Source organism: Elephantulus edwardii, unplaced genomic scaffold, assembly GCF_000299155.1.
Source record: "Elephantulus edwardii isolate Elephantulus edwardi_28Jun2011 unplaced genomic scaffold, EleEdw1.0 scaffold00014, whole genome shotgun sequence".
Lineage (NCBI taxonomy): Eukaryota > Metazoa > Chordata > Mammalia > Macroscelidea > Macroscelididae > Elephantulus > Elephantulus edwardii.
In genome coordinates, this window is record NW_006399764.1 from 24,182,165 (window position 1) to 24,197,590 (window position 15,426).

The 15,426-nt window shown below is 39.8% G+C and overlaps 1 protein-coding gene across 5 annotated transcripts in view; it reads left to right on the plus strand.

Annotated features, from left to right (window-relative positions):
* Positions 1-7,404, plus strand: part of PTPRD (protein tyrosine phosphatase, receptor type, D) — a 367,796-nt gene extending 360,392 nt beyond the window's left edge. For 4 of the 5 annotated variants that reach the window (XM_006881300.1, XM_006881302.1, XM_006881303.1 and 1 more), the window contains 2 exons: positions 3,846-3,981; positions 6,880-7,404. In XM_006881300.1, the coding sequence (XP_006881362.1) occupies positions 3,846-3,981; positions 6,880-6,948 (205 nt within the window). In that variant the 3' untranslated portion in view covers positions 6,949-7,404. The remainder of the gene's footprint in view (positions 1-3,845; positions 3,982-6,879) is intronic. The other variant, XM_006881304.1, reaches the window with a different exon arrangement.
* Positions 7,405-15,426: the final 8,022 nt, after the last annotated feature.

Here is a 15,426-nt window from a genome sequence, read left to right on the forward strand (position 1 = left end):
ATGGCAAGAGTTGCCATCGGTGGGTCATGTCGTAACTGGGAAAAGGAAGTGTCTACCCGTCAGCTGTGCAAAGTGAATAGGATTAAATAGAATTGTATCTTCAGAAATGGATAGTAGAATCTACAGTGAGGACTTATTTCTTTTCCGTAAAATGAAAAGTAAGCAGAGGGAGGTTTTTAACTAAAAAATTTACTTTGTGTAAATTTAGTTTTCCAGGCCACCTTTGCTCAGTAGGAATGTGGTGGGTCCATCCCTGGTGATAATTTCCTCTTTTAATCATTTGTTACTTGCTTTGCTTTCATAGCATGGCCCTGGTAACTATCTTTCTCCTGCATTAGTCTTCTTGGGAAAACCATAAATAGCTATCAAGCCTTAATGGCAATACTAATTCTTGCCAATCAATAAGTGATTACAATGGTACTTCAGTTAAAACTGCAATTTGCTTGAAAATTGTTGCTCTATCAGAAAATGAAGCACCTTCAAGTTAATTATTTGCAATAGTTTTCAAAGCATTTTATAATTCAAGCCATTGCAGTTAATAGAAATAGCAAGTAAACTCTTTAGAAAGGACATCATCATAAATTTAGTGCTTCTGAAAGTTGCTGTGCAGACTCCTTCCAAGGAGGAAAAAAAAATATCTTAACTTTATTTTAAACTAATACCTTTAGGATCCTAGCAAGTCCAAATCTCAGTTTCTAATCTCATTAAAATCCACAATCCTCAAAGAGTTTATTTTAAAAATGTCTCTGTCTTAAAATGATTTTTCAAAACCTATTATCCTTCCTTACATAGCGAGTCATTGTGTCCAAAGAGGAGAGAAAAAGAATGTGGACTTTAAAAAATCTGCTTTCGCAGCTGGGTCTCTTGGTGGCGTAGTCTCAAGGAATCAGGGCTGTGAACTCTAGAGTTCTCACTCTCAACCTCTTTTTTTTTATCTTTAAGATAATCCCCAGCACCTTCTATTTACCAGGCCTGGTGCATCATGGGAGAATCAGATCTTACCTCGATATTTGCTTTGTATTGACCTATCAAAAAATCCTTTGCTTTTACAATCAAGGAGTAAGTGAAAAATGGCAGATAGACTCAAATCATTTAGATAAGGGAATGTATTCATATATCTGAGTCTTTTCCTTCATTTTCTATATAATTTTCCTAAATTCCAATTCAAAAGATAAGGCTTGCTATAAGGAAAATTACTATTTCTAATTTTGTTAAATAAAACTTTTCTTTTGTACTGGTTTACTTACAAGGTATTGTATACATTGTTTTCCCACACCAGATCTTTCTCATTTCCTTTACTCACCTCTCCCTCCACCCATCAAATTATTTGACTTTATAACTCACCACCACCGTCCACCCACCCTCCAGCCCACCCTCACCCTTCTGTTCCCCTCTTCCCACCTTGGGTCCTTACACGTGTTCTACAGTATACAGTATTTGTCCTTATGGAACTGAGTTGGTTCACTTAGCATAATGCTCTCCAAGATTTGGGTGGCCAGCAGACACAAGAAGAAATGCTCAAAATCACTGGCAATAAGAGAGGTTATTCCTAATTTAATATGTATCTTAACTTCAGGCATTCATATCATAAGCGTGTGTGGATATGTGTGGGGGTGATTTTTCATTATCTTTGTCATTAAAAATGCTTTCAGCACCCCTTAAGTGTTGTGATATTTTGCTTATGATCTGTCTGTGTATCTTAACTAATTCTAGATATCTTTTCTGGGAACATCATAAGTAAACTACTTTTGAGATGTATGCTTTTTTAAACCAGTATGCCATATTGGTCTAGAAATGTTAATTTTTTTTTTCCATTTGTACAGAGGTAACACATTGTATTAAATATGTAAGGTCTTATCTACATTACAGAAACTAACAAAGTATTCTCTAAATAAAAAAAAAAAACAAAACAAAACCAGTATGATAATGTCAATAAATTCAAAATTCCTGAAAGGCAAATGGCCGCTCTTTTCTTAAAAGTGCTTAGTAGGAAGCTAGGAAATACGGTATCTTTCTTATATTTGAGCAATCAAAGACGGGCTTTGTAGGCCCTGGACTATTCAATAAAAAGATCACCAATCACAGTTTCTGAGGATTAAGAGAGGCTGTCAGGGTTGAAAGGGACCTTCAGGGTCTTCAACTCCATCTTCACAGAGAACCTTCAGTGATGCCTGGACCCCTTCAGCTGCTCTCTAAAGAGAAGCTGTGGTATATTCGCACAATGGAATACTATGCTGCATTGAAAAACAAGGAACTCATGCAATATTATTCAAAATGGGTGAACCTGGAGGACATTATGCTGAGTGAGGTATCTCAGTCACAAAGGGACAAATGCTATATGGTGCCACTGTTGTAGAATGAGGCTGGCATTGGGGTGGGGGTAAGACTGAGAAAAACTGGATGAAATATGTTTACGGCATTGAAGTCTATGGGGGAGAGAATAGTCTAAAAGTATTATATTTTAGGGCATTATTTTTATCGTAGGAGTATGCAATGAGGGTTGTAGAGTGGATTATATTTGGGAGTAGGGGGTGGGGTTTGGGGAGGTGCGAGGGGGGGATTGTGTACCAATGAGGGAGTTTTTCTTTTGCTTTTCAAGGAGAGGAGCAAATGGGGGGGGAGGGGGGAGGGGTTTGTGCGGGGAGAAGGGTGCAACAATGAATGAATGGAATCCCAAAATCTCTGTAGATGTTCACTGAAATGAAAAATAAACAACCTAAATTTAAAAAAAAAAAAGAAGAACCAATAGACTTGGAAGATCCACTTCCCAGGTCTATTCTGAGGCTGTGAATGAGGCTCAGTTCATGAAGCGATGCCACACTATTTCTACATGCCTGTCAGCTACATCCCCAAGTAAATGAATCCATCCATTTTCTGCAGACTGTACCCAAGCGTTAAACATGCTGTTTAATTAGGATCCAGAAGTATAGGGATTTTTCAGACTATTCCGTTTTCCTCGTTACCTGACCTGCAAATGTCTTCCTGCATCTTTAGAATACAAGAGCTATGGATTTATTTCCTCCTATCCCTCCTGTGAAGTTTGTGGTATTATTATCTTAAGACAATAAAGAAACAAAGAGAGAAATTCTTGCTAATGTGGTGGAAAGAATCCTGATGTCTTACCTCCTGAGCTTCCAAAAATAGTAGCTAAGCTCAGTGACTCTAAACCATCTTTTTTCTTTTTTTAATAAGAGATCTTTTGGAGAATTTTCTGGGAGTTCCTTTTTCTAGGGGGAAAAAACCCTTTTTTTAATAAAAAAACAACACCCAAACATATCCTTACAGGCTACCATAGACACTGCTTCCCCAAGAACTGAGTGTGAGCCCCATAAAAAAAACCCAGTTCAGAATCTCTTCTCATTTCAAAAGTAATGCCTACCTTCAGTATTCTACATGCCTGGATTTTTATTTCTGTGCCTTACAATGGGACATCTGCACTGATTCTTAAGCAACTACAGGAAATTTACAGAAACTGGAGATGCCCGTTTGTTTCACATGACACTGCATGTTCCAACACTATTGAGTAACCAAGGTTTAAAATGTCAGGATCAGTGTTAACAATATAAACCTATATCCATATTTTATAAGCATCTTGATTATTTCTTTAGTATTTCTAGGATTTTGTTACATTCCCAGGTGAAGTCACTGTATTTTAGAAGGCTTCACCCTCCTGATTCCTTCTCACATATTATTACTTTGCATTATCTTCAGAGTATTTTTTGAAATTGCTGCAGAAGAACATAAGGTGTCTGGGACGGTGGCGGGAGCATGCTCACTTCCGTGCAGGTATCGGCAAATCCATGGGCATCTCTTGTAATCATCGTCCTTGTGTGATGTTTTCTCAGTGCTGGCGTGGGAAGAACTGGAGTCTTCATCACATTAAGCATCGTTTTGGAGAGAATGAGATACGAAGGCGTTGTAGATATCTTCCAAACCGTGAAAATGTTGAGAACACAGCGACCAGCCATGGTACAGACAGAGGTGAGAAAATTCCCCGGAGGTCTGTGTGTCACATCTCAAGAACCAAACAAAAGATTTGACAGGACAAGGCCTGCTGGAACCCAGGCACTTTTAGTACCAGAAGCAAAAATGCTTTGGGGAAATAACGGATTGTTATATATTATTGAACCTTACTTTTCCACCGTTTAAATAGGATGACAGCTTAGGGTTATTGTGAAAATTCTATGAGGTGAGGTATTTGGAAAAGCCATGCTAATTGTTTTTCATATTTGACCGTTTTAACGTATGCAAGTACCTGCTTCAGATAGTTATACACACACACATATATATATATATATATACATACATATGTGTGTGGTTATATATATATTTATATCTAAATATAAATATATATGGAAGGAAGGGAAGGGAAGGGAGGAAGGAAAATAGGTAGGTAGGTAGGTAGGTAGGTAGGTCGATCGATCGATCTACTAGAGAGAGAGAAAGATAGTATAGTGCCTAGCATACACTAGAGCCTTAGCCTGTTCTGATTTTCCATTCCCTTGCTGTGTGTCTGGTTGGTAGATCTTTAACTACTCACTTCTCTTCCCTGATGCTGGTCATTGTAAATATTTGGATTCAAGAGAAATTGGTCATCTACTTCCTATTCCGGTACTTGTTCTGAAGTGCTGGTGTTTCTTAGAATACTATGAGGTCATGATTTAAATCATCCGGCCGTGTAGGAATTCACTTTGAAAGCTAGGATGAGTAATAGATGGGATTTATGTTCCTCAAAGGATCGACACAGCACACCATGTTTATGTGTCCCTAAATTCATCACCCACAGTATCTTCTAGACTTGGATTTCAAAATACTGCAAGTGTTTGGCTTGCAGGATTCAAAACATTATGTCAGCCTGACACACGTAATAGGTATGGGGGATGACAGAGGGAAAAGTGGACATTTAAAAAGCCCTAACACTTAGCCAAGCAACGTACTGTGACAAGAAAGCAAAGTAAACTCCATTTATTCTGCATTACCATTTTTATTGTAGAAAAATGCACATTTAAGCAAAACAGAAACTATCTGCTTTCAGCCCCACTGGCTACTGAAAATAAGTTTCTTTTATAGGGAAAATCCTACTTTTTCTTATCCCTGTAGTCCGCTGTAAATTGTAATTTCCCTGTCTCTCCAGCGGTGCACTAACTTATTTATTCTGGTGACAGAGCACTTCCCTGTCTTAAAAAAGGACCATTTCATGCCATTTTTATTTTAGTGTGGGCCTTTCTAAAAAGACAGCTAACAGTCACACTGGATTAGAGTGAATGGCAAGAGTGGCTTTAGATGTTGGAATCTAAGGGTCTTGTTACAGCTCCATTCACAGGATGAAAGGTTTGCAGGTGTGGCACGCTGTGGAAGTGGCTTTGTGTGTCGTTTCCCCTTGCAGACTGCTTTTTTGCCCCCTGACCCTGTCTCTTAAGAGCCCTGTTGACATCATTTTAAAAAAAAAAATTTATATTGATTTGCTTACAGAGTTCATGTATATTCACCTTATGTTTCATACAATAATTCTGCTTCATTATATTTTATAAAATCAGTCAACACTGAACTGTGCCCGCCACTACCCTGTCTTTCCAAATCCCCACCAAATTGTACCTATTTTCTTTTTACCCTCCCTTCTGTATGTACATCCATCAAATTGTGCGACCCTATGATATCCCCCTGCCCTCCTCACCTCTCTGCTCCTACCCTTCCCACCTTGGACCTTCGCACATGTTTTACTAGTTAGCTATGACTCAGCTATTCCACTGCTTGGAATCTACCCTGAGAAAATTAAGACTGAGACACAAACGGAAATTTGTACACTTGGGTACATGTTAAATAATATACTGTTAATTGAAGATTGACAGTTCAAATCCACCAGCCTGGAGAAGGGTGGTAGTCCCCCCTCAATAAAGATTTTGTTGTTAGATGCTGTTCAGTCAACTCCCTTGCCCTATCTTCGTGATCCCTAAACATTTACAGCCTCTGAAATAGAATAGAAGGTCTCCAGGAGTCAGAACCAACTGAACAACAAGGGGTTTGATTTGGGATTCTCCCTTCTTGAAGCCTTCGTAGCAGAGTAGATGGTGTACTGGCTTTGTAAGAGAAAGGTCTCCAGTTCATATCTCCCAGGTGCTCTGTGGAAGAATGGGCAGTCCCTTCTCTTAAAACTTAAATTCTCTAAAACCTAGTAGAAGGGTGCTGTAAATCAAAATGGACTAAAAAGCAACAGGTTTAGTGTTTCTGTTTGATTTTTAGGGAGTTCTCTGAAGTCTGTATGAACATGAAAAATGATAGCAGGTTATTCCGATCACAGGTACCAAAGAAATGCTGTCTTTGTAGATTATTTTTTTAAAAAACCAAATCAAAACAGCTGCAACAAAAAAGCCCAATAGCAAAAGCTCTAAGTTCCGTTGGCAAAAGCCCGAAAGATAAATGAACCCAGACTTCCAGCGCAGTGTTTATCTTTTTCTAAATTATCTTTTTCATTATCCTTTCCTAAATATGCAAACTGAGGATTTGCTAAATCATCATAAACAAGCAGATGATTGTAAAAAATAAGTGATGCTTGTAGAGTCCACGTGTCCTGTTGGTAGTAATTGTTTGATGCTACATGAACAGTTCATTGCTTCATATGGGAAGGCTGCCCACTGGTCCTATCCCTACTTGAAATTAGCAGGCTCTTAGTTGAATTGATTTAGGGTGTTAACTGACACTGCCGTGAGACTCACCCTTCCTTGTTCATTGGAGCCAGTTAGTGAGACATTGGATTGAACGGGTGGAGGGATGTGAGGGCTTTGCCCCATTGTAGATGGAATTCCATTTTCCAGAATTGAGGTTCATTCCCTACCAAAGCTTCCTCATTGAGCTCTTCCTTTTTCTCCCTGTCTCCTGCAGGATCAGTATCAGTTCTGCTACCGAGCCGCACTCGAGTACCTCGGCAGTTTTGATCACTATGCAACGTAGAAACCCCTGACCCGTTCTGGATTTGAACTGCAGGCCCTTCAGTATCCATGGAGTCTCTTCTGAGCCATATGGGGCACTTGAGAAGTCCTTCTTAACTTCTAGCTAACCACCACTTAGTGGGACTATTACCTACAAAACAAATTCAAAACAAAACAAAAACTATTTCCAGGTGGACCAAGAATTCCCAGTTTAATAATCTAACCTGAAAATAAGGACGAGAATCCTGACTGGTGAGGCGTCTGAAGGATTTTATTTCCAGATACCTCAAGGATTCAGGACAAAGGGAAGAAGAAACCACAGCAAAGAACCACCATCTTGTTCAGGATTGCCGGATAGGTGCCCGGAATTGCCAGAAGGTTGCAGTCCAGTACAAGATGCCTGGCTTCTCACAAGCAAGTGAACTCTGCTTCAACTTCGCCCCTTCCCGCCATACTGCTCATGATAACATTGTAGGGGGAACAGGGTGGGGGAATGTTTAAAAAGAAAGTCTTTGATTTAGTTTTTTAGTATTGTAAAGATACTGCTGACCTGTGCTTCATTTTTAACTGTGTAAACTTTTTTTTAACAAAAACAAAATGTATCATTCGATAAAGTGAATTTAAAAAGGAAAAAAAGTTACCTACCTTCATTTTTTTTTAAGTCCCAAATTGTAGGGGTTTATTTTTAAACTGTAGAACTGTTATCAGTAATCTTCTCACTGTAGAAATATCAATTAATCTGAACACTTGCACATTTTTGTGTGATGGCTCTTCGATCTACAGTATCTGTCTTGTCAGATAAATTTTTTTTTCCTTTTCACTTCTGTTGGGGTTTGATTGGTAAGAAAGTCCCCATTCTCTTCAAGTAATCAAAGCAAATTTTATTGTGTTTTCATTTTGGTTTTGGAATCAACAGGGAGGCGCAAAGTATAAAGCTGCTGCTAACATATATGCATAGACACCCACATTTCATAAGGATGTTTATGCATATATCGACAATGTAGCCACACAAAAAAGATCAAAATAGCTCACATTCAGTTCTTCCATAATTTACTTTTTTTATAAGATATGAGAACTATTATAAACTTTTCTTTGAATTTCTCATTAATTTTGTGGCATATTGGTATTTCTCAATATCACAAAACTTTGAGTTTTTTAAAGGGAAATGAGGAATGCACATCAGTGATTGTCAAGCCTCACCTCCTAATTTCGGACCCAGTCTCCCCACTCACCCATCCTCACAAAGAGTATTTTGTTAGTCAGGCTTCCAACCAAGTTCAACATTTGTAACACTCTAGTGCAATAAAAAAAAAATTATTCCATATCTAAGCGGTGTGCATGTGAGAAAGGCCGGTGCATATCCTTTTAGGAGGGGAGAATGTTGTAATATATCAGTTATCAAGGTGTTTAAAACAAAAAAAAGTGTATTCAATCGTATATTGTCTATAAGTATGTGCTATGAAATTTGCATTTCTGATATGTAACAGGGGCAAAGCCAAACTCATGTACTCTGATTAGTCAGAACATCTTGTGGCAGACAGCGTTCCTGGGAAATGCTGTCCTTTTGTTTTGTTTGAGTTTTAGTTTTGCATTTAGAGTGCCTTATAATTGATGCCTAATTTTAATCGCATTTCGTTTTAGCTTTCAGTTCCTATTTTCATTAGCTGTTCATATCTGTTACTCTTCCAATTAAAGCATTATTCTGTTTACCACATGTACAAAAACTCTTTGAATAATATGCATTCCTAGTCTTCAGCCAAGTTGGGGATGTGAGTGATTGTACCAGCCCGAAGCACTTGGATAACCCTGGCCCTTCTTTCCTTCATAGCTCAACATGAGAAAAAGCTACTGGTTTTAGTTAGAACCCCATACAAAATCAACCCTAGAGCACCTAGTGATGGCACCAAACTTATTTTAATAGACACATCAAAGGCAATGTTGGAATATTTTTTGTATTCCATGAGGATTTTTTTAAAAGGGGAAGTAAATAAACACATATATTTATCTCCATCCCAAATTTTCCAGCATAATTTCTATAGGAAGCCATGTATAATGGCATGAGCTTGCCCTTTCCTATATGAGTTTAAGCAAAGCTTCAAATATCCAAGGAACTCTTCAAGGGTTTTTGGTGTAGGTATACTACTTAAAACTTACTACTTTGGTTTACTTTTCACTCCACTGATGTTCTGCATGGAAGGATTTTTCTTTTCCACGTTTTCTCCATCGCTCGCAGAATGAAATCCAAGAGACCAAACACTCGCAAGCATCGTATTTGAGCACTTTTGTAAAAAACATTTTAAAAAGAAAAAAAAAAGAAAATATGTATAAATACTTATTTCAAAACAGTATCTAGAAGGCTACCTCAGAATGAGTCTCTCTGACCCTTCATCAGCACCAGAGAAGAATGTGCACCATGTGGGTCTGTGTTGTTTCCCTTTTTCAGTTTGTTTCTTTTGGAGATTTATCCAAGTGCCAGATTACTCAGTGCTGTCATTTTCGTTTAGCCAAACAAAGGGTGTCAGATGGACATGGTGTCCTGTAGCGGTACCGTGATGGACATTAGAACGGTTGGGCAATGAGCAGTTTCTCTCCCTGAGACAGATAGACAAACAAAAACTGTCCATTTGGTAAAGGGAATGATGAGAAAAAAAAATTAGAAGTAAAACATGATTGGGATGCATACCATAGACAAAAGAGACAGAGACTTTTCCAGAAACCCTACTGTTCAGGAGCTGATCCTAGAACCAACTCCCTTAGTGTCATTGATGTGCATTCCACTCTCCTGGGCTTTTGTGTTCACCCATTCTGGTTTTGATTTCCCAGGTCAACATCTTTCTTAGCCATGATCATACCCGTTCACATTTCTGATTATTTTCATCATCATAACCAGTACGGTGCTATTATTTACCTATGTACGTGTAGTTATGTATAATTTTGTAATTAGTTACAATGGTAAAAAAAAAAATCAAAATATATAAAAAGTGATTTGTACAGAACTTTATTTTAGCTCTTTTTTAAAAATGATTTGCATGGTTAGACTATGGCAAGGACGGCCAGGGGAGGGAAGGGCCTCTAGGGAACTTTGCACTTTCTATACCTTTGTACTATGCACTGCCCTATTGATTCTACACCCAATAATGTTATTACTTGAACCCATCTGTAAGAAAACTGCTTCAGAAATTCATTTGTGTGTATGTAAATAACACAGCATAGAAACGGGAAGGGGGAAGTCTGCAGTAGCATGCAGATCTCTTTTCTATCCCATCTATTTTTTTGGTTTTGCTTTGTGTTACCACCCCCGCCCGCCCCGCCCCCCCTCCCCGCCCCCGCTCCGTTTTCTTTCAAAGCCCCTTCTCTTTTTCCTCTGTTTCGGGTTTTGCTTTCCTCTGGGTTTATGGGTGCCCTGATACTCCAGCAGAGGTCAGAAGGCGACAGATCCATCCTATCCATCCGTTGCGTGGCTTTGCCGTCGAGCCTGGAGTGTCTTGACGGAGATGATGACGGTTGTGTTCTTTGCTCTCGTTTTGGATGCATAGACTGAAAATTAAAACAAAAAAAAATAACTTGTAAAATGGCTTGTTAAAAAAAATACAATTACCTCTAATTAGTAGTACGCGTAAATGTTTTACAGAATGAAAGGCGTGCTTTTTATTTTCTTACTTCGTTACATTGGTGGCGAAAGAAGTCTGTATGAGAATCAGTTCTTTGCTGACACAAGTTCCATTTGTTACAAATGAATTCTAATAAAAATGTCAGTGTTATGCAGCCCTGGCCTTTGCTTTTGTCCAGTCGAACACTTTGGGGTTCAACTGTCTGTGCTCCCTCTTCTGTGCCTGTCTCATCTGTTCCCTGGTATGATCAGAAATTTCTGTTTCCTGTTTGCTTCTGCTGTTGGCCAGTGCCTGTCTGGAGGTAAGTAGTCTTAACGCCTGTGTCACTGATAAGCAGAGTTTCAGAAATAGTTTGCCCAAGTGCACACAGCAAAAAGAGAGGAATTGGATTCCCTCAGTTTCTAGATCGCATTGATACTGGGTGCCATGGAGCAGGCTCGGCCCTGGGTGGCCCTGTGTACAACAGGTTTAAACAGCCAGCACTCGGTGCTATGCTGCCTTTGGAACCTCTGCTGTGTTTGAGGAGCTGGATGTAGCCTCAGTGTGTCAGTCCATCATATTGAGAAGCTTTGGATTTGTTTTGGTTTGTTTAGCTATCCTGCTCTACCAAGCCTTATGCCCTTCTCCAGAAACCAGACGCTTCTAATAATGTATACCACGTCCTTGAGACAAAGTCTTCCTATGCTCTCTTGTAATGCACATTCTGACTTAACTACCTAAAAAGAAAGACCTGTGTCCTCTTTTGACACTCCTTGGATTAGTCTGTATTTTTCACCAACACTGTCCTTAAAGGCATCACTTCTTCACTCTTCCTTCATTGTTTACGTTTCACGTGCATATAAAAGTCCCATTGCCTTCAATTCAGAACTAACACGTAGCTGATCCTCAATTGGATTTCTCGTGGTAAATCACCTGGGAGATGATTACCTCCCTCCCTCTGAGCTGTCAGTGGATTCACCTTTAAATTAGCTGCGCAATTTCTATAGGCTGTTGGCTTGGGTCAGATGCATCTTACTCCTCAAAGATACCAAGTTCTACAGAATAAGATTGCTAGTATACTTAAAGATTGTAAAGTGTGCAAATACTATGAACACTGCATATAAAAACTTGTGAGCTAGAGCAAAACCTACAAAGACATTTACATGTATGAAAAAGACTGATAATATTATTGCGTTCGCCTCAAGAAAGTTCAAAAAAATGACAGCTAATGCAACTCTCAAACAGTACAAGTAAGGAAAATAAAGTTCAGAAATAGAGCAAATCAATGATAGAGAGTTCAACAAAGATTAAAGTTAAAAAATGGTTCTTGGAAAGACGAGTGAGATTAAAAAGCTCTAGTAAAATCACTTAAAGTGGTACATAAGCAGTAGTTGGAAAATACGTTTATTACCTCGGACCTTATGTTAACTAATGTGTCAAAGAAAAGATCTAAATGCAAGCCTATAAATCAATAAGAAAAAGACCAATTTAAAATTGGGCCCATTTAGATTCTAGAACAAATCATGCTGAGTGGCATAAGCCACTTGTGCCAAGAAGACAATTGTGGAATAAGACACGTGCTCAATTTCATTCATTATCAGAAAATGCATTTCAAGCCACAGTACAATTCTGATACAAAATAACTGATATTTAAAAGTCGAGCACGGAGCTCTCGTGACCTAGTGATAATAAGCTGCACTGCAATTTAAAAGGCAATTGGTTCAAATCCCCCAGCTGCTGCACAGGAGAAGGATGAACAGTCTCCTCCTGTGTGATTAACTGCCTCTGAAAATCCACTGGAGTCTCAGCCAAGGGTTGGTTCTACCCCGATAGCAAACAACACAGCCACAATAGTACAAGTTTCAGTGAAGAACAAAGGCTACTTGATGTAATGTGATGGTTGTACTTGAATGTGATCTAGCATTCTCCAATGGGACACGCACCCAGGCAGGCAGTAGATGATGAGGGTATTTGCTGTCAAGTTGAGCCCTACTCCTGGTAACGCTGTGTACCACAGAAACATTGCCTGATCCTGTGTCATCTCCGTGATCACTGCTACACATGGATCTACTGTAACGGTTACTGTGTATTTTAAGCGCATTCCACCCTGCATGGGGGGAACCTTGTCTGATCCTCGCACTGTGATGAACAATATTCTCTTGGGACCTTTAAGATTCTTAGTGGCTAATTTACTCTGTGGGCGGGGAAGAAGGCAACAGCAAAAACTCCTTGCCATCAAGTAAGTTCTGCCTCATAGTGGGCCTGCCTTTTGGGTTTTCAAGACTCTCATTCACGTGGGAGGAGACTGCCTATCTGTCTTTTGGGGTGGCTTCTAACCACTACTGAGGCACGGCCTCTGGGTTAGAAGCACAACTGAGGATAAAAATGGCCAGTAACCTCCCGTGTGACTTGCAGCTTTGGAAACACGTTAGAGGGTCAGAGATGAGCTCGTTCCGCCTCATCACTTTCTTCAAGACATGTGAGTAGAGACTATCTGGAGAGCGACATCCTGCCTGGAAAAGAGAGGAAGTCCATTGACAAGATGGATTGATGCAGTTGTCTCCCTGCCTGGCGCCAGGTGTGTTTGTAACACAACCAAAAGTATGTTAGTCTTTCCAATGATGATGATGATGATGTTAGTCTTTCCAATTCTGTAGTAGTAGTAGTAGTAGTAGTATGTTGTTGTTGTTGTTGTTATGTTAGTCTTTCCGGTTCTTTATTATCAGCTCTTCCCCACCCACTGTTCTCATGAGAACTGGGAATAAAAGGGGTAGATGGGATACAAGGATTCTTCCTCTGGGTTACACTGAAGTGAATAACCTCTTGACTGATTAATGGGTTGGCTCGAGGGATTTTGATGTGTTTCATGGTGCTTGGTTATGGAACTAACCTGGCCAACAAGTAAAAAACTATGAAACATTGGCTAGCAAGGTAGATAAACAGTAAGAACGGATTGTTGTTGATGATTGCCGTCGTTATTGTTAGATGCCCTTTGTGTTGTATGAGTACAGCTCATTGCAGCCCTGTGAACAATACCTCTTACCCTGTCCCATTCTCTGCCAGCCTCATCAACTCTGACATGTCCACGCCCTTGACTGCAGTCACTGTGTCAACCCATCTGGTTGGGGGTCTTCCTCTCTTTCACGGACCCTCCACCTTTCCAGGCATGATGGCCCTCTCTAAGGATTAGTGTCTACTGGCAATATGCCCCAAGTATGTATGATGTAGCTTTGGCATCTTTGCCTCCAAGAAATCAACTGAAAATGCAAAGCTGATTGGCAGCGACAACATCACATGGCAGGGAAAACCAAACCACACCGATGACACCAGACAGATTTGGATTCAAATTGTTTCCACTGTCCATTAACTGGATCAGCCCCAGTCAGGTGACTCCAATTTACCAGCCTAGATTTTATCATCTGCCCAATGGGGATGAAGTTACCCATGCAGGCTTGTTTTACAGGTGGTGGTGGTTTACTGTAGAGTCAAAACCGACCCTTAGCTGACCCTCAGGCAGCTTGTCAGAGGCTGTTAATTGCACAGGCGATTGCCCGTCCTTTTCCTGCAGCTTAGAATTCATTTCTATAATGTGCGTGATAGTTACTTCTGGCAGAGGACTCATGCTCTTTGTTGGCAAAATGCCAATTTCTCCTTTCTCACTGGGGAGGTTGTATGTCTTAAGGAACAATATTCAAAAAGGAAAAACAATGTTTATCTACAAAATGTGTTGCTACTAATTAATAGACAATTGTTTCTCTTTGCTAGCTCTGGAACTTTTTTCTTTTTTCAAGATACAGAGAAAACAGCCCTTTCTGCAAAGTCGTGTAAGAATTGCTCTACTGACTCTTTCCTTATTGGATGCCAAGTTAATTACTGTGAAATGGACTTGGCTTCACCATGTTGGTGTTTGAAGAGTGCTGCGTATTTGCAGTGTTTTATGGCCATTAATTACAGCCTGCCTGGTCTCTCTGGGTAGTGGACCACTGTGTCCTTCCTGGTGCTCTAATTATGATTCTGGCACAGAAAATCATATAACTTGTTGAAGGTCAGTTCCGTGAAGAAGGCAGTGGAAATGGCTGGGGCAGTAGGAACCTAGTTTGCTGAAATTAGAACAACCACGCAACTCGGTGGTAAAGCACTTAAGCTCTGTTCTGCCACTCACTTTGCAACCTGGTCAAACCTGAGCTTCATCTGAGCAGGACTTATTGAGATAATTGAGATATAGCATTTAATGGCCTAAAAACCTTACAAATGGAAAGGCACATCAACAATTTTATTATTGATAATAGTTATCTTTTGGGGGGGGAAGCCCCTAACCATCTGAAATGTGTAAGGCTCAGTTTACCATTAAAGAGCAAAGTTTAAAACTGAGCAGAAGAAAAATTCAGTGGAAACAGTTCACATGGAAACCCAATGGAGCGCTTTAAACCTTTGGAAGAGATGATGTCATTTAAGGGATGTAGAATTTAGGAGAGCGAGGCTCTTGACAGTATGCTTTGGACAATTGATGCAATGACTAAATCCTAGCACCACCTCAATGAAAAGAGGGCAGCACCGTGGGAGAAAGATGGTCAGGCTCCTACATCCCATTTATAGCCACCTACTGGAGAGTCAAAAACTGACTCATTGACTGGGATACAGTAGGGTGGGCAGGGTGGGAGTTGGGGTTTTTCTGTGAATCAGGATTTTTGTTTAAGTTTTATAAAGGATAGAACCTAAATGCACATGTTTCTCCATATGATAGGGGATAGAACTGTACTCCACAGTATGTGGTTGTAATCTTTAACAGATACAATTACCAGCCTTTTCTTCCACCATGCTACTGAGTGGATTTGAGCTGCCCACTTTTTGGTAGGGAGTTTAGTGAAAATTCTGACACAGAGGGAGATAAGGAGTATAAGAGATGGCAT